The following is a 24,084-nucleotide window of genomic DNA, read 5'->3' as shown; positions in this document are numbered from 1 at the left end:
CTATTACCTAAATTACTTCTGGATAAAGTAGCTCTCTAATGGTTATAGAACTATTTCAGTACTCTCAGAGTTAGTTTATCGAAATACAAACTAATATTCATTGTAAATGTATGTACATTATGTAATTATATCAGTTCCGTGTTATGTATCGTTTAGGGTTCCATTACCCGACGGGAAAAATGGAACTCTTATAGGACCACTTTGCTGTCTGTCTGTCTGTCAAGAAACCTAGAGGGTACTTCCCGTTGACCTAGAATCATGAAATTTGCCAGGTCTTCTAGCATACGTAAGGGGATATATCCGAATACGTATGCACTATGCAGCATATGCATATGGTGGGGACCACGCTCCAACACGAGAGAAGCGAGGGCGGATTCCCGGACAGGCGTAAGTAGGTAGACACCGGCAAGCTGGGGAGTGGACAAGTGGCGTGAGTATCTTCTATGTCAGCGACAACCTGAAGTTGCATCATGGCATCTGCGCAAGTACAGCCAAGGACAGGAGTCCCGCTGAGATCTGCACACGCGGCACAGCTTTGGTATGGTGCATGTGCCATGTCGTACGGCACTAGACTAGAGCGGCGCGTCGCAACACAGAACATGTTGACGCTGGCGCCGGTCGCCGCTGTGGCCTGTGATGCGGTCCGATCTTGCCTGTAATATACTGTTATCTTTACCAATATTATAGAAATAAATTTTGTAAGTTAGTAAGTGTAGTAAATAATCTCAGAACCTACTGAACCGACTTTGAAAATTCTTGCACCAGTAGAAGGCTATATCATAAATTTTTTACGACGAAAATAGTAATAATGTACCTATCGTGTAAAGCCGGAGCGGGTTGCTTGTTAGAAATAAATAAAATTCGTTGATTTTTTAAGAATATCATGTCTTTATTAGGTATTAAACAGTTAACAATCAATACAGATTACAGAATAATGCAAGAGCTGGCACGTAAGTGGTACAACACATACGCGCGCGCTTGTGCAGTGTCGTGTCTATGATTACAATAAGCACAAAAGTGTCATGAAAAGTATCTGTCAAATACATTTTGGCAAACAAAAAAAATGGCCACGGTGATAAGGACACAACTAAATCATTTTGTCACGTTCTAATAAGAGCTTAAATGCACTTAGCTATCTCGCTCTAACAGTAAGTGTCACAATAGGGCTACTTCTAATAGTCATTGTTCTGAGGATACAAGTATTTTTTTACGATAAATAAATCTAGTTTGCTTAGTTACTGTGAGCTTGTCCGTTCTCGGTCACTGGTCTATAGTTAAAATAATATAACACAGATTACAATACAAACCGACAAGGACACACATGCCGCACGAGCATGCACGATGCATGCGTGCTGCAATGAATTACTTAAAATTTAAATAACGTAGTCTTTGAATTTTGTAATGACGTTGGCAGTCAAAGTCAAAGTTCATCAGTTAGAGTCAAAACCGCACCCCCCTGGCTAGTGGGCGGCGGCGGCGTCGGGCTGCTCGGGCAGCATGCGGCGCAGGTAGCGCAGCGCGGCGGCGGCGGCGGCGCGCGGCGTCATCCCGCCGAACGTCAGCGACGGGTCCGTGGGCGCCAGCCGCACCACCGACACCTTAGGGCCTGCAACCACAACATTGTGTGCGGACTGGAATGAAGAGAAGGACAGAAGGAGAACGAACGTCTCCTCCCCCGGGCGAGGCTCACCTAGCGAGAGGCGCTCGATGCGCAGGCCCAGCTCGTCGCACACGCGCTGCAGCGCCTCGTCGGGCTCCTCGGGCCCCGCGTCCAGCTCCAGCGCCTCGAGGCCGCGGCGGCAGGTCTCCTCCCCTGGGATTCAGAAGCACGACGTGGATTCCGACGCACAGAAGCCACCTCCACGGGTGAGGAAACCGCAACGAGTCAGCGAGTCCTCGTCCGTGAGATGGCGCCTCACACGGTGGACACTGCCGCCAAAGCAGTCGTGTGAAGCGGAGGCGGAAACTTCAACTTTTATGTGTATACTTTTTGCGCTATTCTGTTTTGTTTTACGTTACAAAAACAACACAGAATAGCAAAATAGCAAGGATTTGACAGAGTTATGGAGTGACAATGTGGCTAATTCGGTTGTACACAATCTCTAAACTAAACTAAAATGGCACGTCTAAATCTATTGCTATTCCTTTCATAATGTTGCTTGCGGAAAAGGATAGCACTGGATTTAGACCTGTTAATTTAGTTTAGTTTAGATATTGTGTACAAGAGAATCGGCCCCATTGACGAGTTATCATACCCAATAGGCTAGTTGACACTTTTTTTAAGTAGGTCTTAAATGGTTAATATTTGTCCTATTAGATCAAAAAAATTAACACTATATTTTTTTGCGCCCTAAAAACCGTAAAACTTTAATTTAAAAATATATCTTTCTTAAACAGGTGAAAACACTGTCGGCCATGTTTGGCCGATAGATTATCTGTGCTCTGACGTCATGCATTTGTAAACAACAGCATAACCTCCCAAAGTTTAATAAACATGACTTCTATACTAGTTTACATGAAAAATGTAGTAATTATCGTTATTGTATCATCCGAGAATGTAAAAAACGCATCGATAAAGACCACAGGAAAGTTGTGGATTAGAGTGCCCAGTGGAATAAATATACGTAACACGCGAAGACTTGCTTAAAGGGATCCTAGGTATATGACTAACGACTGCAACCCAAATTTATTTTTGCAAAGATCACTTTGTTGTAAGTCTTACTTAATAACTTATTCAATTTATAAAGAGAAAACGATAATTTTTTACGTTTACTATGAGTTTTTAGAAATATATAAAAACTAGCTTATGCTCGTGACTTCGCCCGCGTGGACTTCATAAATTTCAAACCTCCATTTAACCCACTCAGGGGTGGAATTTCAAAAAATTCTTTTCTAGTGGATACCTTCTCTTTACCTACAAGGAACACACCCACCAAATTTCATGTATCTAGGACCAGCTGTTTAGATGTTTAGGCTGTGCGTTGATATATAAGTTAGTCAGGACTTTAAATTTTATATATATGGATACTACGTTAGGCCACGCGTGACATAGGGATGACATTTCTTTGTTTACATATTTAATGACGTCACATCATGGCTGACAGCGTTTTCTGCGTTTCAAATAAAAATAAAAACTGTATTTTTTAAATTGGATTTATATATCCATCCTGCGTTTTTAATAATTGTTATTGATATATTTCGTTATCTTAAGCAAAATACTATAATAAATAATCATTTATTGGACGAAATTAGATATGAGTCAAGTAGCCTATTGTTTTTTAGGAAAAAACTATCCTATTATTTTTTTGAAAAATCAGTCGAGTGCGAATTGGACTCGCACATGAAGGGTTTCGTACCTACTACCTACCATTGCACAAGATTTAATTTTCATGGCGGCCATTTTGAAATTTTTAATATCTGTTGCTATAGCAGCAATAGAAATACATTTTCTGTGACAGTTCTCTGCCTATTATGGTACACGAGATATAGCCCGCTGACAGACAGACTGACGGACAGACAGCGGAGTCCTAGTGATCCGTGATTAGAGTGCCGTTGGCACCCTTTCGCGTAAGGAACCCAAAAAACAGATAACACGAGGCCCATAATATGTGTCAGTAAGGCCCTTCTTACATTACGATACTCGCAAGAGACGATACCCCAGGTGCATGGCAGTAGAATACACGTTCGCTACTCGAGGTTCCTACATTCTTACATTACGATACTCGCAAGAGACGATACCCCAGGTGCATGGCAGTAGAATACACGTTCGCTACTCGAGGTTCCTACATTCTTACATTACGATACTCGCAAGAGACGATACCCCAGGTGCATGGCAGTAGAATACACGTTCGCTACTCGAGGTTCCTACATTCTTACATTACGATACTCGCAAGAGACGATACCCCAGGTGCATGGCAGTAGAATACACGTTCGCTACTCGAGGTTCCTACATTCTTACATTACGTTACTCGCAAGAGACGATACCCCAGGTGCATGGCAGTAGAATACACGTTCGCTACTCGAGGTTCCTACATTCTTACATTACGATACTCGCAAGAGACGATACCCCAGGTGCATGGCAGTAGAATACACGTTCGCTACTCGAGGTTCCTACATTCTTACATTACGATACTCGCAAGAGACGATACCCCAGGTGCATGGCAGTAGAATACACGTTCGCTACTCGAGGTTCCTACATTCTTACATTACGATACTCGCAAGAGACGATACCCCAGGTGCATGGCAGTAGAATACACGTTCGCTACTCGAGGTTCCTACATTCTTACATTACGATACTCGCAAGAGACGATACCCCAGGTGCATGGCAGTAGAATACACGTTCGCTACTCGAGGTTCCTACATTCTTACATTACGATACTCGCAAGAGACGATACCCCAGGTGCATGGCAGTAGAATACACGTTCGCTACTCGAGGTTCCTACATTCTTACATTACGATACTCGCAAGAGACGATACCCCAGGTGCATGGCAGTAGAATACACGTTCGCTACTCGAGGTTCCTACATTCTTACATTACGATACTCGCAAGAGACGATACCCCAGGTGCATGGCAGTAGAATACACGTTCGCTACTCGAGGTTCCTACATTCTTACATTACGATACTCGCAAGAGACGATACCCCAGGTGCATGGCAGTAGAATACACGTTCGCTACTCGAGGTTCCTACATTCTTACATTACGATACTCGCAAGAGACGATACCCCAGGTGCATGGCAGTAGAATACACGTTCGCTACTCGAGGTTCCTACATTCTTACATTACGATACTCGCAAGAGACGATACCCCAGGTGCATGGCAGTAGAATACACGTTCGCTACTCGAGGTTCCTACATTCTTACATTACGATACTCGCAAGAGACGATACCCCAGGTGCATGGCAGTAGAATACACGTTCGCTACTCGAGGTTCCTACATTCTTACATTACGATACTCGCAAGAGACGATACCCCAGGTGCATGGCAGTAGAATACACGTTCGCTACTCGAGGTTCCTACATTCTTACATTACGATACTCGCAAGAGACGATACCCCAGGTGCATGGCAGAAGAATACACGTTCGCTACTCGAGGTTCCTACATTCTTACATTACGATACTCGCAAGAGACGATACCCCAGGTGCATGGCAGTAGAATACACGTTCGCTACTCGAGGTTCCTACATTCTTACATTACGATACTCGCAAGAGACGATACCCCAGGTGCATGGCAGTAGAATACACGTTCGCTACTCGAGGTTCCTACATTCTTACATTACGATACTCGCAAGAGACGATACCCCAGGTGCATGGCAGTAGAATACACGTTCGCTACTCGAGGTTCCTACATTCTTACATTACGTTACTCGCAAGAGACGATACCCCAGGTGCATGGCAGTAGAATACACGTTCGCTACTCGAGGTTCCTACATTCTTACATTACGATACTCGCAAGAGACGATACCCCAGGTGCATGGCAGTAGAATACACGTTCGCTACTCGAGGTTCCTACATTCTTACATTACGTTACTCGCAAGAGACGATACCCCAGGTGCATGGCAGTAGAATACACGTTCGCTACTCGAGGTTCCTACATTCTTACATTACGATACTCGCAAGAGACGATACCCCAGGTGCATGGCAGTAGAATACACGTTCGCTACTCGAGGTTCCTACATTCTTACATTACGATACTCGCAAGAGACGATACCCCAGGTGCATGGCAGTAGAATACACGTTCGCTACTCGAGGTTCCTACATTCTTACATTACGATACTCGCAAGAGACGATACCCCAGGTGCATGGCAGTAGAATACACGTTCGCTACTCGAGGTTCCTACATTCTTACATTACGATACTCGCAAGAGACGATACCCCAGGTGCATGGCAGTAGAATACACGTTCGCTACTCGAGGTTCCTACATTCTTACATTACGATACTCGCAAGAGACGATACCCCAGGTGCATGGCAGTAGAATACACGTTCGCTACTCGAGGTTCCTACATTCTTACATTACGTTACTCGCAAGAGACGATACCCCAGGTGCATGGCAGTAGAATACACGTTCGCTACTCGAGGTTCCTACATTCTTACATTACGATACTCGCAAGAGACGATACCCCAGGTGCATGGCAGTAGAATACACGTTCGCTACTCGAGGTTCCTACATTCTTACATTACGATACTCGCAAGAGACGATACCCCAGGTGCATGGCAGTAGAATACACGTTCGCTACTCGAGGTTCCTACATTCTTACATTACGATACTCGCAAGAGACGATGCCCCAGGTGCATGGCAGTAGAATACACGTTCGCTACTCGAGGTTCCTACATTCTTACATTACGTTACTCGCAAGAGACGATACCCCAGGTGCATGGCAGTAGAATACACGTTCGCTACTCGAGGTTCCTACATTCTTACATTACGTTACTCGCAAGAGACGATACCCCAGGTGCATGGCAGTAGAATACACGTTCGCTACTCGAGGTTCCTACATTCTTACATTACGATACTCGCAAGAGACGATACCCCAGGTGCATGGCAGTAGAATACACGTTCGCTACTCGAGGTTCCTACATTCTTACATTACGATACTCGCAAGAGACGATACCCCAGGTGCATGGCAGTAGAATACACGTTCGCTACTCGAGGTTCCTACATTCTTACATTACGATACTCGCAAGAGACGATACCCCAGGTGCATGGCAGTAGAATACACGTTCGCTACTCGAGGTTCCTACATTCTTACATTACGATACTCGCAAGAGACGATACCCCAGGTGCATGGCAGTAGAATACACGTTCGCTACTCGAGGTTCCTACATTAAGCTACTAATAAAACCGGCCAAGTGCGAGTCAGGTTCGCGCGAGGGTTCCGTACTACAGTCGTATTTTTTCGACATTTGGCATGATAATTCAAAAACTACGATGCATAAAAATAAATGAAAATCTGTTTTAGAATGCACAGGTGAAGCCCTTTCATATGATATCTCACTTGATATAGTTATCTTGCTTCGAAATTTGAAAATACTAATTATTAGTTCATAACCACAATATTTTTTTTTGTGTGTAATGTAACCACAAATTCACGATTTTCAGATTTTTCCTCTAATGTGTTACAAGACCTACCTACCAGCCAAATTTCATTTCCAACTAGTTGCCCCAGCGAACTTCGTACCGCCTACCAGTCGATTCTTTTTCAGGATTTTTTAAAAAAAAATCTCTCCGTAGGAACCATCCCCGTGCTTCAAAGAATATTATGACAAAAGAATTAGCGAAATCGGTTCAGCTGTTCTCGAGATTTGCGATCAGCAACACATTCAGGGATTCATTTCTATACAGGGTTACAGGAAAATAGGACACGATCCCGTTAAGGGGTTATAGTACAGGACATTAGCTATCAAACGACCCCTAAATTGCTTATGCGAAAGTGTATTATAGTCTTCAAGTTATTCATTTTTTTATTTTTTTCTTGGTAAAGTGGTGTTTGCCACTTTAAAAATTAATAAAAAAAAGGAACAATGTATTTCGTCAGATTTTTTTAAATATCTTGTTAGTACATATCCTTGTAAATAATAAACAGTTATAAAATAAAAAAAAACCTTTAACCATTTTAAAATTGCAGCCCAAAAACTGTACAAGTTTTCGATTTTTAAATTTAATTCTGTGAATAACTACAAATTTTGTGTAAAAATTACTATGGCACTTATCCTGCCGATTATTTTAAAAAATGTACGTGAGATATTCCTCGGCGACTCGTCTTCGAGACGCGTAGTCGCGTAGGATACTACTCGTCTGGAAGTATCGTGATGTACGAAGGGCCTAACAGTTTTGTCCTATGTAAACATAAATGATACCATGTGTTTAGTATTGTAATGACAAACTTACGTCTATGTTAGTAATTAATATAAACAATATACATAATATGTGTTAACCCCAAGTATTAGCTATAAGTAATTAAGTTTCAGTGTGAAGCGTGCAAAGACACAGATGTGCGTGTGTGTGTGTGTGTGTGTGTGGAGGCTGACACTCGTTCGGAGGGCAGTTACAGACAGTTGACACGCAATGAAGGCCTCGGAAGGAGCGTCAGTCTCACCGAGCTGCGCGCGCAGACCGTGATGGAACATGGCCACGCGCTGACCGAGGTCGCGGCGGGCCGGCGCCGCGTCCGCGCCCGCGCCCGCGTCCAGCCGCGCCAGCGCCGCGTCGGCGCGCGCGCGGCTCGCCGACTTCTCCTGCGCGCGCTGCAGCGCCTCCTCCTCCACGAAGTCCTTGGTGAGGCGCGCCAGGTTCTCGCGCAGGTACGAGTACAGCTGCTCGGCGGCCAGCTGGCGCGCCTGCTTCTTGGTGGTGGCGGTGGCCGTGCGGCTGTGCAGGCCGAGCGCGGCGCGCACCGTGAAGTGGCGCAAGTGCGGCGGGCCCGTGTCGCCCACCAGCTCGTACGCGGGCTCGCCCAGCCGATACTCCTCGCACAGCTCGCGCAGCACGGCCACGTAGCTGCGCGTGTCCAGCGCGCCCGCGCCCGCGCCTGCGTGTCCAGCGCCCGCCTCCTGCACGAGGACAAGTTCAACATCAACAAAATACGATAATATGAGTATCACTTCCGACATTTTTTCAAGATGTTGATGTTGGTTGAAAAAAACTTACCGGTTTGTATGAATGGTTTTGTATGAAAGGTTAACTAACACCTAGTATAAGTAACCATTTGATTTTTTAAGTCTTAAAATCAAACAATCGTATAAGCCTGCTCATAGAAACAAGTGCGATATATTTAATAAAGTTCTTTAACCTCTTTTAAAAAACATGTCAGATGTTGTTTCAGTAACTTGTAATTTTATGTACATACTTCGTTCTTTTTCCATCCATTTCATTTCATTTCATCCATTCCATCTTTTTCCAAGGCTGATGACCTTTACCAGCCCTAGCACAGACTACAGTCTATTTGGGCTGCAAATTGCAAACACCAGCCAGAGTTTTTATCTAGTGCTTTAATCTTAAAGTGTTGTGTAAAAGGTTCACTTTTCATTAAGTCAATATATGAATAAAAAAATCAAAAAAATCATGTCTACTGTGAAATATTAGTGTAGCGACACGCTTGCCGAAAGTTCGGTTCAATACGCTCGCAATGTTGTTTAAGTTTTCTACTGAATTTCAGATGCGTTCGGCGTAGCGCCGTACCTTCCGTTGGGCGATTACTTCGGCTAGAGCCATAGAGTTATGCTGGCTAGAGCGCATTCAATGTATTTTGCAAAGCAAGCGACACATTACGCGACCGAAAGTTCGGCGCGTGTACTTCTTCTAAGCCCTCTATAATAGATAGATAGATAGATAGAAAATCCATCTCTCTGGGCAATCGAACACGTCACAACCGCACACCACAAAGTGACGAGGACGCCACGTACCGCCGTACGTAAGTTTTCGTGGCGTAAAGCGCTGAAGTGGCTGAACTGAACGCTCGGCGCCGTCCGACTGCTCGGCGCCTTGGTGTGTCACGCCAACTGACACTACCGCTGAAGTATCGGCGCCGTACTTCAGCATCTGTATGAGTGCCATTTCCGAGGGGTTTGAGAGTGCTGACTACGAAAATGATGTGTATTTTGAATCCATGATAGAAGTCGCATTTGTAAACAATAAAATATAGTAAAGGGTGTTTTTAATTTATATGAGACTAGCTGATAACCCCACCCCAACTTGGTCCGCGTGGATTTATATGAGACTAGCTGATAACCCCGACTTGGTCCGCGTGGATTTATATGAGACTAGCTGATAACCCCGACTTGGTCCGCGTGGATTTATATGAGACTAGCTGATAACCCCGACTTGGTCCGCGTGGATTTATATGAGACTAGCTGAAAACCCCGACTTGGTCCACGTGGATTTATATGAGACTAGCTGATAACCCCGACTTGTTACGCGTGGATTTAGGTTTATAAACACTTTGATTGTCCGGGATAAAAAGTAGTCAAACCCAGGTACATATTTGTAACTCGACACTTTAATTATCATCAACACATAATATATAGTTACCAGCGCGGGATTGTCGCTGGGCTCGGGCGGCTCAGGCGAGCGCGGCGCGGCGTAGGGCGGCGGCACGGGCAGGCCACGCGCGTGCAGCGTCAGCAGCATCCGGCGCGCCGCCTCCTGCTTGGCCTCTTTCTTTGAGCGCGCCACGCCCGTCACGGCCACGCCCTGCGCCACGCAGCGGTACTCGAACGTGGCCTGGTGCTGCGGGCCCGACTGCAACAAGCTCACCCACTGATACCAGAGCTTCGTGCTCCACGCCATCTTCTGATGATGGACGAAGATTACTGTTACATTTAGGGGCATGCATATGACACAGTGGTCATGAAGGTCCGGGGCATCCACATCTCCTCGCAAAGTTCCATACATCGCAAATTGATCGCAAGTCTGTCTGACCTCCGGGGAGTTAAAACCTAAGCAACTTTGATTGGATATAGGACAGGTTAATATCCTTAACAAAGTTTGTACAGGTATCATGCCAACATCACCCCACTCTCACTACCCAGCACGGGTGTCCTCTTACGACGAGAAGGGCTACACTGGTGCAGTGCCTATTAACAGACTTTACACACCGCTGAGAACATTATAAACAACTCTCAGACATACCGGTTTCCTTACAATTTCTACAACTGGAAGATAATTAACTATTCTCATACAATACTTCATCATCATCATCAACCAATAGACGTCCACTGCTGGACATAGGTCTCTTGTAGGGACTTCCACACACCACAGTCTTGCATTGCCTGAATCCAGCAGTTCCCTGCATACAATGAGCTCCTATGATATTTGGTAGTCCCACCCTTATGCCTCGGGACTTGGGGCACTTGCAGCTCACCTGTGAGATGCACTCATACTCGGGCACCTGGTTCATCTTCACCATCATTTCCTGCAGCACTGTCACTGCAGTTTTCATCATTGTGCTGTCCTGTAACATTCGTTTATTTAATCGGAACTGATTTTTTAAATCACCAAATACAGTTTAAACAGTTTTGTATAGAGAACCTGGAAATGTCCAATATTGTTGTCAGTAAAAGTTTATTTGGTGATCTATATACCTATCTATATTGAAGAACAATTAATTCTTCAATATAAGTGACATCAAAGTTTTGTTGTTGTTTTTTTTTTTAATTTATTTAACGGCCCTGGATGTCAGTCTTTTAAGGCCTTTCTAAAAACTGACAAATGGCCACAAGGCCACGACTACGTATGACAAGCTTGAAGCTTGGCGCGTGGCGAAAATTGGAACTAGGCGTAGATAGAGTAATAAAGGTAGATTGAAGTAGGTACTGTGTAACCGCGTATGAGATAGCGATATCACGACGTAACGAAAAATAACACGACAATTATTATTACCATTGTTTAGCCTAGTCAATATTTGTATTAACCGAGGTTCACTAATGATTGACAAAAAACGTATAACAAATTATCAGTTCACCAAAAACTTTTGAAAAACTAATCAAATCACAAACGTCGTATACCGCAAACATATCATTTTACAAAAGATCATTTGACAAATATTCTATTCACAAATGTTTTACTTTGCAAATTTTCTGAATGTTAAAATATCATTTAAAAATTTATTATTTCACCAAATAATTTGTTTTTCAAATTCGCGATTTTACAAAATAATAGATGATAAATTTATTATTTAATAAAATAACTAATTAACAAAAAACACACAAAAAATCTGTTTTGCATATATATGCAAATCCCTATGCAACGCATTACGCAGCAACAATATCATGGAGCTCCTTTTTTAGGGTGGTAAAAAAAGAAATAACCCACAAAGGGGATGGCGGGGTCTTACATACCCCGCCATCCCCTTCTAACCTAACCGTTCCGAGTCGGAGTGCCCCAAGTCCCGAGCTCGCTTCACTTGCTCTTGATGGTGGGAGCGGGGGGGAGGAAAGAGACCCCCCATTACAGTAAGCGGTCTCTTCCGTCGGCCCGGTCGACATATAAATGATTTGGTGAATTCTTAAAGTATTTATCAAACAGTTCATTTTATCAAACAATTCATTTTATCAAAAAAAAAGTGCGATATGTTGTTTTACTAATTAACACGATTAAGAAATCAATTGTTTGTCAAATGATGTTTTATGAAATAACAATTTGTCTGGTAATTTGTTTTATCAAGTGAATTATTTGTAGAAACATAAGTTTTATAACGATCATAAAATGATTCATAATTTTGCCAGAAATTGTTTGGGTAATGAAACTTTGTCATTTGTTTTTTGTCAATTGATCGGTCACCATTAACCCGTGGCCCTACCGCGGTTGTTTGACAGCTACAATGTCACGATCGCAATCATCTCTGATTGGTTAATGCTCGCGCACTATTGGCCACAATGCATTGTTGCAACAAGAATCGCACAAATTCCGCCAATCAGAACAATTGAGATTGTAATAATGATTGATGCAGGTTTTAGACAATCGCCCTACTGATCAACAATTTTTGTATTAAACGTTTTTTATGTGAAAACAAGTAAATAACTAATGTGACGTTGTAAATTTTGAACTACTAATTAGCGTTTCGCTTTTAATAAAAATCTATTTTGTTCAAAGTATGTTGGTGCCACCTAGCATCAAGGTGCAGAACTACGCGTGGGTCGATGTTCAGAGTTCATTCGAGCCACAATAGATGGCGTTTGCTTCGTTGTCAATTGTCGTAAAAATAAAACAAAATAATTAAATAAAACCATAATATCATTTGTTTATTGTTAAGTCATTAACAAAACGGTTCTTATAATATATCCTTAGGTTCCGCAAATATTCAAAAATGAATTGGCTTCATGATCAAACTAACTGAGAGCGGCAACACTCGGGTTGCGTCTGGCAACACCGATAGGTGAGATTTAGAATTTTCCTGGAGTCAACATGTGAAGACGAATTTTTTTTCGTTCCAGGAAAATCTCATTCTTTTTCGCCCATGGCTTCGCCTGGGAAAATACAATAGTCATAAATTTTAGTCATCCTAACGTATTTTCAATGTTTCATCAGTTATGGTGAGTGAAAAATCAAGTAATGTGGATTCGACAAAATGGCGGTTTGGTTAGAGAAAATCCTAATCTCATGATTTCTTTCAGTTCCAGTTATTTTAACTTCCCAAATAAATGAGGATAATGGGTTGTGGGTGGACTTCTGAAAACCATTGGTGGCCAGGAGTTCAATAGGTGAGTTGTGTTTGATCGGGAAAATTCCACGTGTCGAAATTTTCACACAGCACAAATTATAATCTTGTTTTTCTTTGTTACAGGGTTTCTGTTTTACGTTTACGTTTTACGTTTAGCTTCAGTTTTCCGTTTTAGTTTTCCGTTTGCGTTTTCGGTTTTCGTATTTATTTCTTTTGCACATTCACGTTGACAACTTAATTGCTATGGATAAGACTTGGTGAAAATCTTTGTAATGAAACATTTCGGTTGTGAAGAATCAAATAAATTGAGTTTTGGATCTTGGCCGATGCCGTCCAGCTACCTTGCAGTCTTCGCACCTACAAGTAAGCAAATGTTTGTATCCTGCAACAGTTTAGTGAACCTTCTTAGTGTATGTGTACAGTAAGAACCCTGTCTTCACTACTGAGCTTTTATTTTGAAACAATTTTATGAATTTTACTGTGTCATTGTCTATTCCATGCCAATGGCATCTTAAATTTAAAACATAGATCTTATGTACTATCTACCTAAGTCATTCTAATGTATCTAAATTAAGTCTTGGCATTAAGCTAGAATAACTAAGCATTATTAGCCATCATTCTGTATTAAGCGACCCCGGTAAAAGTTACATTAAAAACAATTTTGCCTAACATCTAGCAAATTTCATTTATAACACCTCATATGCATTACAAGGGAGTCGACGGCTAGCTTCTATTCTTTACTAGGTAGATAGATCAAGTAAAGTAAATTAAAATTATTTTTTTTTCCCTCTAATCTTTGTAAGGTGGTAGATTATTCCGTATCCGGGTATATTTCTATTCCGCTCAATTTACCACCCTTACAAATGGCGCCCGAACGTTTTTTTATATAGTTATTTCAGTATATTTTGAGAAATTTTGTGAATTTTATGAAATGTACTCCGCTGATTGTACAATTTTCTAAGTAGTGACACATTGCAAAGAGCACTAAGCTGTTTTTTTATGGTTAACTAACTAAATAATAACTAATAGTTAGAAATTTTGTTTGATAGTTTAAGTAATTTTCTGAGTATAGTCCAACATTGGTTTTTTCTTATTTAATTAACACATTATAAATGGTGCTTATGCCGTTTAATTATGTTATCGACTTACCTTGGAGGTGTATAAGTGAATGTTTGCCTTCAGTTTAGTAATAAACATTGCTTAACTGAGTTGTTGTTGGGTATTGCTTTCAATAGTAAGTACATCTTATGTTTGAAATTTCCGGTAACTTAGTATAATTAAAGTTTTAACACGCTGTGTGCCGTTAACTAGTTACACACATACATTTATAAATACTAAGAGTTACAACTTGTGAAACTAAATATATAAACTATATTCAGAGATTACATTAAGTTCAAGTATGAAGTTATGAACAATTTTTTTTTCAGTGACTTGATACTTCATTATTTTGTTGAAATTTTGTTTAGAGCTGTGTTAAGGTTATGATAAAAGCTACTTCACACACAAAACATGTTAAGTTTAATTGAATGCTGGTAGTTTAAAGTGACATTTAGAAACAGATTTTGTTGTATTTTAGGTTATGTGTTAAAAGTGTAAAGTAACAGTCATCAAACCATTGCACAATCTCTTTGTTTTTTTTTGAAAGATAATATGCTAGTCAGAGTTCATTGCAACTTTGTTGCCTGTTTACTTTTGTAATTGTAAAGGTTGTAACACACTGTGTACTCATAAAGGTGATACTGCACCTTACAATCATTTATTCAATTTTGGGAAGTTTATTTTGTTATATTTTGTTTACTATAGTAATAATATGTGCTTGTATTATTAACAATATTTTGGAATAGGAACATAATTGATAAAATAGTTAGGATAGACTTAAGAATATTGTTTTTGTTGTGTATTTTGCTTGTGTATATTTAATAGTTTAAATAACTTCTTTTGTGTTTGTGTTTAACCAATTTGTATAAGGCTAAACATAGACAGTTACACAAGCTCGATATTTTGTTAAATGTGTTTTGACTTAACACAATGGAACAGACTTTTGCCCAGTTTCATTCACTTTTGAAGGACGAATTGTGTTATGAGGTATCCATTCGTTCCGAAACTCCAGCACCTACAGTGCTAGGTTTAAAGAAACAGTTAAAACAATTAATTCAGGAAATTCCTTCTGAATCAATTTTAGAGACAGATTTCTCTTCTGAAAGTGAGTTAGGGGTTATTACTAAAAAACTTCAAGACTTAGAAGATTTATTAAAAAAGTGTTCTGACACTAAAGATAGACATGCCCTCTGTAGGTCGAAAGCTTTAGCTTCACATTTGTACTTTAGAATTTTGAGAATACAGTGTTCCGAACTCAGCTTAATAAGTAGGAAGAGTGAATTACATACAAAGTTGCAGAGTTTGATTTCCAGATTAGATGCTGACAATGAGTCGTCTCACGACGAATCACTGGATTCCGAGAGTACCGCCGTTGACTGCACTGGTGATAAAAATGTGGCCAAGTGGAAGTTAAATTTCAACGGACAGGGTGATCCGCGCAGTTTCATCGAACGCGTTGAGGAATATAAAAGATCTTATGGCGTTTCAGATGGAAAATTATTTGTTTCTGCATTTCATCTTTTTACAGGCCGAGCATTGTTATGGTACAGAGGCAACAAATGTCAAGTTTCGTCTTGGTCAGAATTGAAAACTTTATTTTTAGAGGAATTTGATGCAGTAGATTATGACTACAGGTTGCTAGGTGAAATTCGAGCAAGAACACAAGGCTCTGAAGAACCTGTGTCTATCTATTTCGCTGTAATGTTTTGCATGTTTTCAAGGTTGTCAACACCACTTTCCGAAGAACAAAAGTTACAAATTTTATTACATAATATTCGCCCTTTTTACTCAGAACAATTAGCTCTTGTTGACATTAAGTCTGTCGCAATGTTGAAGGAAAAGTGTCGCAAACTAGAGGCTGCGAGGCAGCGTTCCGCCTTATTTTCTGAGCCTACTAACAGTAAGGCAACTTTAAGTTCAGAGTTTGCTTACAAACAAGTGACAAAACAGATAAACACACTTTCAGTCACACCCGCACCTAAGGTTGATACAAGTAAAGGCACTGATTTTACGAAAACAAATAAACAACTATGTTACAAGTGCGGCAAGGGTAACCATTCCTTTAAATTTTGCAGGACAGTTCCGAAATTTATTAGATGTTTTTCGTGTGGACGTCAGAACTTTACAGTAAAGACATGTCCAAGTTGTAGTAAAAAGGCGATTAGTAAACCCGCTCCGGACAAAAATTCAAAAAACTAATTAGTAAGAACTGTGCAGAGACACAAGTAAAGAACTTGGTCATTAACAACAAAACATCCCTTTTACCTGACACAGTTCTGTATTCAGTGGATAAACGAGACTTTAGGCCACATTTAAAGGTTTTTGTTGACGGTTTTGAGATTACAGGTTTACTAGATTCCGGTGCTTGCGCGTCAATTTTGGGTAACCAGGCGCACAAGGTTTTTTTGAGATTCGGTTATAAATTGCATAGCAGTATTGATACCACATTTTCAGTGGCAAATGGAGACAAACTTGATTGCATGGGTTATATGTTTATTCCGATTACTTATAATTCCGTAACTCACATAATAAAATTTTTTGTAGTACCCTCTATAATAGCGGATGTTATTTTTGGTTGTGACTTTTGGAAAACATTTCAGTTAGCCCCTGGCATTTTTGATAATTTAGAATTAATTAAGGCACCTTCTCAATTTTACAATATTTGTGCGATTGATAATGAACAAATTCATACCATCACTTCTTTTGAAAACTTATCATCTCAACAGAAAGAATTAGCCCAGTCTGTAGTAAATAAATTTTTAGATATTTCTTCAACGAAAATTGGATTGGGTAGAACAAAATTAATTGAACATGTTATTGACACCGGTGATGCCTTGCCAATAAAAATAAAACAATATCCACTTTCCCCCGAAAAGAAGGAAGCTTTAAGTAAAGAGTTAGATAGGATGCTGGAAATGGACGTAGTTACTGCGAGTGAAAGCCCTTGGAATAACCCAGCAATTTTAGTGAAAAAGGCAAATGGAGACTGGAGATTTTGCCTAGATTGCAGGAAATTAAATTCAGTGACAAAGGGGGATTCATACTCAATACCGTACATTCCACAAATTCTAGATAGCTTGAAAGAGGCAAGGTTTTTATCATCGATTGATTTAAGTTCAAGTTTCTGGCAAATTCCGTTAGCTAACGACTCTCAGGAAAAAACCAGTTTTACAGTTCCTGGTAGAGGGTTATTCAAATTTAAAGTCATGCCGTTTGGCCTATGCGGTGCACCAGCACGACAGCAGAGGTTAATGGACCAGTTATTTAATCAAAATTTTTGTAGTGATATTGAAAATGGAATAGTATTTTGTTATATAGATGATATTGTTATTTGTTCTGCTGATTTTGAAACCCATTTAATTTATTAAACAGAGTTCTGGATAAACTAAAAATGGCTCAACTATCCATAAATTTTGATAAATGTAATTTTTTTAGAAACTCTTTGAAATATTTAGGGTATATAGTAGATGAATTTGGTTTACGCACAGATCCTGGAAAAGTTGCCGCAGTTTTGAACTTTCCGACCCCAAAAACTGCACAGGAGGTAAAGATTTTCCTAGGCACTTGTTCTTGGTACAGGCGCTTTATTAGGAATTTTTCAACCATCGCTGCACCACTCAATAGACTAACGAGTAAAGGAAAGAACGCACCTAAATTTGAGTGGAGCGAACAGGCAGAGGTAGCATTTAATACATTGAAGAATGCGTTGGTAACCGCACCTGTTCTTGCGGTACCGAATTTTGAAAAACCATTCAAAATACATTGTGATGCTTCTGCATATGGTGTTGGCGGTATGCTAACGCAAGAAACCGATGGTTGCGATCATCCCATTGCGTATGTCAGTAGGAGCCTAAATAAAAACGAAAGGAATTACAGCGCGACGGAACGCGAGGCTCTAGCTGTGATTTTTGCAGTGGAGAAATTTCAGGCTTATTTTGGTTCCAAGCCAGTCACAATTATCACAGACCATGCATCCCTAAAGTGGTTCTTAAATTTAGAAAATCCCTCAGGACGACTCGCCAGATGGGGTTGTAGATTATCACAGTATAATTTTGTTATCGAACATAGGAAGGGTTGTGATAATGTAGTTCCGGATACCTTGTCGAGACTCATACACGTAGATGTAGTTGGTGATCGTAATGATAACTCTAGTCAACAAGTTTTGGTAGATGACTGGTATGACAAAACATTTAATGGCTGTAAAATCAATCCAGCAAATTTTCCGAATTTTTGTATTTTGAACGATAAACTATATCGTTACAGTAAATGTAAATACCAGCTTCTCAGTGAGTTCGACTGGAAAGAGGTAGTCCACAAGAACGACATCCTTAGAATTATGCAACAAAACCATGCAGATGCAACTGCAGGTCATTTTGGTGTGTTCAAAACTCATCGCAGATTATCCCTCAGATATTTTTGGCGTGGTATGTATAAGGACGTGGTTGAGTACGTTAAGAATTGTGATACTTGCTCTGCGTATAAACACACGACATCAGCCACTCCAGGTCTGCTTGGGAAGCCTAAAGTCTGCGAGAGACCTTTTCAGGTCATTTCGGCTGATTTAGTCGGACCTTTGCCTAGGTCTAAATCAGGATTTACATTTCTTTTTGTGGTGACGTGTTGTTTTTCGAAATATACAATGTTGTTTCCGTTACGGCGTGCCACAGGTGCCGCTGTTGTTAAGCGCTAGAGAATTTTGTATTTTTGAACCATAGTGTTCCAGAGACTGTGATTGTGGACAATGGGTCCCAATTTACAGGATCTGAATTCCGTAATCTCATTAAGCGTTATAATATTCCGAAATTACACTACACACCACTGTACACTCCGCAAGTTAACCTTGTTGAGAGGTACAATAAGGTTGTTATGACTGCTGTAGCCGCTTTTGTGAAAGATAACCACAGGTCCTGGGACGAAAACCTGTACAAGGTCCAGTTCGCCATAAACAGTGCGGTTAATGAATCCACTGGATTCTCCCCGTTCTTCCTTGTCCACGCTAGAGAACCGGTTTTAAATGGTTCCTTCTATAAGGACACGGATAAGGAGTACGAGGCCGGAATTCCAAGGGAGGAATACGCAGGAAAGTTTGGAAATTTGGAGGACATATTTGGTCAGGTTAGGAGAAATTTGTTTCAGGCTCATGCAGAGTATGCAACGCATTACAACTTAAGGCGTAGGTCTGCAAGCTATTCTGTTGGGGATATAGTGTGGAAAAAGACCTATCCACAAAGCGACGCTACAAATTTTTTCGCAGCTAAGCTGGCACCTAAGTATGAAAAGTGCAGGGTTGTCAAGGTTTTGTCACCTTTGGTTTACGAACTAGTTAGAGTAGCTGACAACCACCCAATAGGCACTTGGCATATTAAGGATATTAAGAAGTAGATATTTGCCATTACTTAGTTTGGTCTAAACTGTTTGAATATTTAAGTTATCAATATTCAATTAGGAATTTGAATGAGTGTAGTGATGTTCTGAGTTAACAGTTACATTACCATGGTTCAGTTGAGGAGGAATGTAGTGGATGTATGTAGGGATGAATATGTGATGATTGGAATGCTTGTGGTAGACCAACCGGTTGAGAAAGTAAAAATGCAAATATCGTACTTTGGGGATAACAAAAAGGGGGGGGTTTTGTGTTTTGTTTTCGTTTTCCTTCTAGATAATGGATCATTTCTGTTATTTTTCCGATTCTGTTCCGAGATCTATTTTCTAGGAGAGTTATTTCGTTTTTTCTCTCATATTCCGATTTTGATTCGGTTTTATTTTTCCGAATGGGATAGAGAACGGTTGCCATATCAGATGGACCCGTTCACAACCAGTTTTTCCGTATTTGTTGAGTAACAAATATTAAGATGGTAGTTTAAAAGAGTGAACCACCGTAGGCCTAGACGCATTCTATCAGTCAGCTGAAGAATGATGCCAAGATGTTTCCACTCAAGTGTCTTAGACACCATGAAGTTTTTTTGTATATATTCTTTTTAGAAGTTAGGGTTGTGTAGTTAGGTATAATGTTTAAAACCTTACACTGTTTTCAGCATATTTATTTTGTTAGACAATTTTCCTTGTTAGTAGTAGATGTGCGTTCACGCGTAACTTCTGTGTTTTTTTTGTTTGTTTGTTTCAGGCAAATTGTTAGTAGTTGTTGGATGACGCTGAGGGCAGCGTGGTTCAACCTGTTGAACCTTTTCGTAGGAGGGGAAGTATTGTGACGTTGTAAATTTTGAACTACTAATTAGCGTTTCGCTTTTAATAAAAATCTATTTTGTTCAAAGTATGTTGGTGCCACCTAGCATCAAGGTGCAGAACTACGCGTGGGTCGATGTTCAGAGTTCATTCGAGCCACAATAGATGGCGTTTGCTTCGTTGTCAATTGTCGTAAAAATAAAACAAAATAATTAAATAAAACCATAATATCATTTGTTTATTGTTAAGTCATTAACAAAACGGTTCTTATAATATATCCTTAGGTTCCGCAAATATTCAAAAATGAATTGGCTTCATGATCAAACTAACTGAGAGCGGCAACACTCGGGTTGCGTCTGGCAACACCGATAGGTGAGATTTAGAATTTTCCTGGAGTCAACATGTGAAGACGAATTTTTTTTCGTTCCAGGAAAATCTCATTCTTTTTCGCCCATGGCTTCGCCTGGGAAAATACAATAGTCATAAATTTTAGTCATCCTAACGTATTTTCAATGTTTCATCAGTTATGGTGAGTGAAAAATCAAGTAATGTGGATTCGACAAAATGGCGGTTTGGTTAGAGAAAATCCTAATCTCATGATTTCTTTCAGTTCCAGTTATTTTAACTTCCCAAATAAATGAGGATAATGGGTTGTGGGTGGACTTCTGAAAACCATTGGTGGCCAGGAGTTCAATAGGTGAGTTGTGTTTGATCGGGAAAATTCCACGTGTCGAAATTTTCACACAGCACAAATTATAATCTTGTTTTTCTTTGTTACAGGGTTTCTGTTTTACGTTTACGTTTTACGTTTAGCTTCAGTTTTCCGTTTTAGTTTTCCGTTTGCGTTTTCGGTTTTCGTATTTATTTCTTTTGCACATTCACGTTGACAACTTAATTGCTATGGATAAGACTTGGTGAAAATCTTTGTAATGAAACATTTCGGTTGTGAAGAATCAAATAAATTGAGTTTGGATCTTGGCCGATGCCGTCCAGCTACCTTGCAGTCTTCGCACCTACAAGTAAGCAAATGTTTGTATCCTGCAACAGTTTAGTGAACCTTCTTAGTGTATGTGTACAGTAAGAACCCTGTCTTTACTACTGAGCTTTTATTTTGAAACAATTTTATGAATTTTACTGTGTCATTGTCTATTCCATGCCAATGGCATCTTAAATTTAAAACATAGATCTTATGTACTATCTACCTAAGTCATTCTAATGTATCTAAATTAAGTCTTGGCATTAAGCTAGAATAACTAAGCATTATTAGCCATCATTCTGTATTAAGCGACCCCGGTAAAAGTTACATTAAAAACAATTTTGCCTAACATCTAGCAAATTTCATTTATAACACCTCATATGCATTACAAGGGAGTCGACGGCTAGCTTCTATTCTTTACTAGGTAGATAGATCAAGTAAAGTAAATTAAAATTATTTTTTTTTCCCTCTAATCTTTGTAAGGTGGTAGATTATTCCGTATCCGGGTATATTTCTATTCCGCTCAATTTACCACCCTTACACTAATGAGAAATACAATTACGCCACGAATTTTTAAAGTTTGTTTTGCAACTAAAGTTGCATTCCTTGTACCTATGTATTCTTAAAAAAACCAGTTACACGATAAGGGACAAAAAATAGGTTAGCTGCGTCTCTGTTTATCACATTAGTAACTTCATCTGTGCTCTCTTTTTAGTGTGAATGAGAAAGCAAACGTTCCTGTATCTACCTTTATTACTCTATCTACGGAACTTGGGTAATTATTCATCCAAGGAAGGAACTAACGTTGCCGCGTTGCCGTCAAGACTCAAGTGTCCCCTTTGTTCTAGTTTGAATATTCTTAGTTTAGGACAAAGAGTATATAATCACGGCGTGGTTTAGAAATATTCAGTTCACACTCAGACTAAGAATCAAGAGACTTATCAGAGGCGTATACCCGAAAGGGACAAAACAACAAAAGAAATCATACTTATCATACTTACGTAGCTGTATGAAAGGTTTCATAACTTGCGTTCGCTACATCTTCTACACAGCAATGCACCATGAATGGCTTCTTCACACCTTTATTACTAAATTTGAAAAACGCGTAATATTCGCAATAAATTACTATCACAGAGGTTTGTTGGGCACAAACTACAACGTGGCCAACAAAAAAAAGCTAAACTATGACAAAGACAAAAAACTGTGTTTTTATCTCTATCACTCTTCAGAGCTTTTCTATACACCTAGCAAGTAGTAAGCTCTAACAAGGTATTATTATTTTAATGCAAAGGAGACTTCCTTGATTCTTAATCTGAGGGTTCACACCATAGTGTATTCAGAGTTTGATTTGATGGTTCATGGATATAGTAGATAATCTATGGTTCATGGTTTTGAGCACAGACCAATAATATATAGGCAAGCATATATAGGTATAGGAGTTCTGAGGCCGACGCTAGCGCCAATTTGGAGAGCTTTTCAATTTTGAATATTATTTACTGTTTCTAGCTGGACACTTTTTCAACTTTTCCTCCATAGGAGATCGTGTTTGTGCTCCTGCCTCCTTACCTCTACACTCCTTACATAACAGACAGGACCACAGAGTACTTTTTAGGACAGGACTCTCTTGTCTGCTTGTCTTTCTGTTCGGCACTCAGCCTCGTGTGTAGTTGTGTACTGTGTATAGTCCACGACAGGTTGAGATGGCAATCGGGATATGACGCGGGGAGACGCCCCGCACACCCGCGTTCGCCCGCACTGGGTTAGCACGAGGGCTGTGTGGGTGTGCTAGGCATTCCCACCCCGATTGCCATGTATATACATTGTATACCTATAGCTATACGTAATAGATGGGTAATCGGACTGAATCGGACGCGTCATGTAACCAATCTTCGAATCCTTAATTCAACAACACATATCGGGGTCAACTGTGCAAATAACGTTTTTTAAACTGAATCGACTGCGACCGGGAAAGCAAACCCAGCATCTCTCGACGAGCTTGACGCCGCGCGACTGCGGGACGCATGACGCATGACGCATGACGCATCACGCAGTGACGCAGGTAGCCGTAGCGTAGTTAGGTACCTACCTACTGTAAGTTGAGCTCCACGGTTCCCGTCTACCATGACGTCATCAGTCATCAGTCATAATATTTTGTTCTGTGCCGGCTACTGAAGAGGAGACGAAGTAGCAATGTATTTCGCATTATTATCAATCAGGTTCTGGCACAGGGATAACAGCAAAAGTCTAGACATTCCTCAAGTGTTTATACAATTTTATAACACCTGTAGCTATTGAGGCAGGTACATCGCTTCGTGCGCGCCGTGATGCTCCGTCGGGGACGCACGAGCTCCACGAGCTCGAACAGGGCGAGCAGCAGCAAGTAGCTGAGGGCGAGCCACGCGGCGCCCAGCAGGAGCTCCCGCGTGAGGCGCGCGCCGGGCAGCGTGCGGCGCCGCATGCTCGCGCAGCAGGCGGCGGCCGTGGTACAGCAGCGCGTGCACCAGCAGGATGCAGCAGTACACGAGCAGCGCGCGCAGCACACAGCCCGCCGCGCCGCCCGCCTCCGCCGCCCGACCCGACCGACGGGGTCGCGGATTCCTGCTAGATCTTAGATGAATATTGACTGAACATTGACAAAGTTGACAGAGTCATGCCAAAGTATGATTCATACCA

General features: G+C 40.8%; 1 protein-coding gene across 5 annotated transcripts; it reads right to left on the bottom strand.

The window, feature by feature from the left end:
• Positions 1-874: 874 nt before the first annotated feature.
• Positions 875-23,715, bottom strand: LOC117983257 (protein Loquacious-like). Of its 5 annotated transcripts, none has more exons than XM_069499150.1 (6): positions 23,694-23,715; positions 10,857-10,946; positions 10,025-10,234; positions 8,094-8,547; positions 1,691-1,813; positions 875-1,606 (listed from the first exon to the last, which is right to left on the bottom strand). In XM_069499150.1, exons 2-6 carry the CDS (start codon positions 10,935-10,937, stop codon positions 1,461-1,463), a joined length of 1,014 nt encoding a protein of 337 aa, XP_069355251.1. In that variant the 5' UTR covers positions 10,938-10,946; positions 23,694-23,715; the 3' UTR covers positions 875-1,460. The 5 variants fall into 5 exon arrangements, with proteins under 5 accessions (XP_069355251.1, XP_069355252.1, XP_069355253.1 ...); XM_069499151.1 differs by lacking the exon at positions 23,694-23,715 and adding an exon at positions 22,413-22,541; XM_069499152.1 differs by lacking the exon at positions 23,694-23,715 and adding an exon at positions 11,024-11,174 and having other exon boundaries at positions 10,857-10,941.
• Positions 23,716-24,084: the final 369 nt, after the last annotated feature.

This window comes from Maniola hyperantus, chromosome 6 (genome assembly GCF_902806685.2).
Source record: "Maniola hyperantus chromosome 6, iAphHyp1.2, whole genome shotgun sequence".
NCBI classification, from domain to species: Eukaryota; Metazoa; Arthropoda; class Insecta; order Lepidoptera; family Nymphalidae; genus Maniola; species Maniola hyperantus.
Note: the sequence above shows the minus strand (reverse complement) of the source record. Positions and strands in the feature narration are given on the sequence as shown.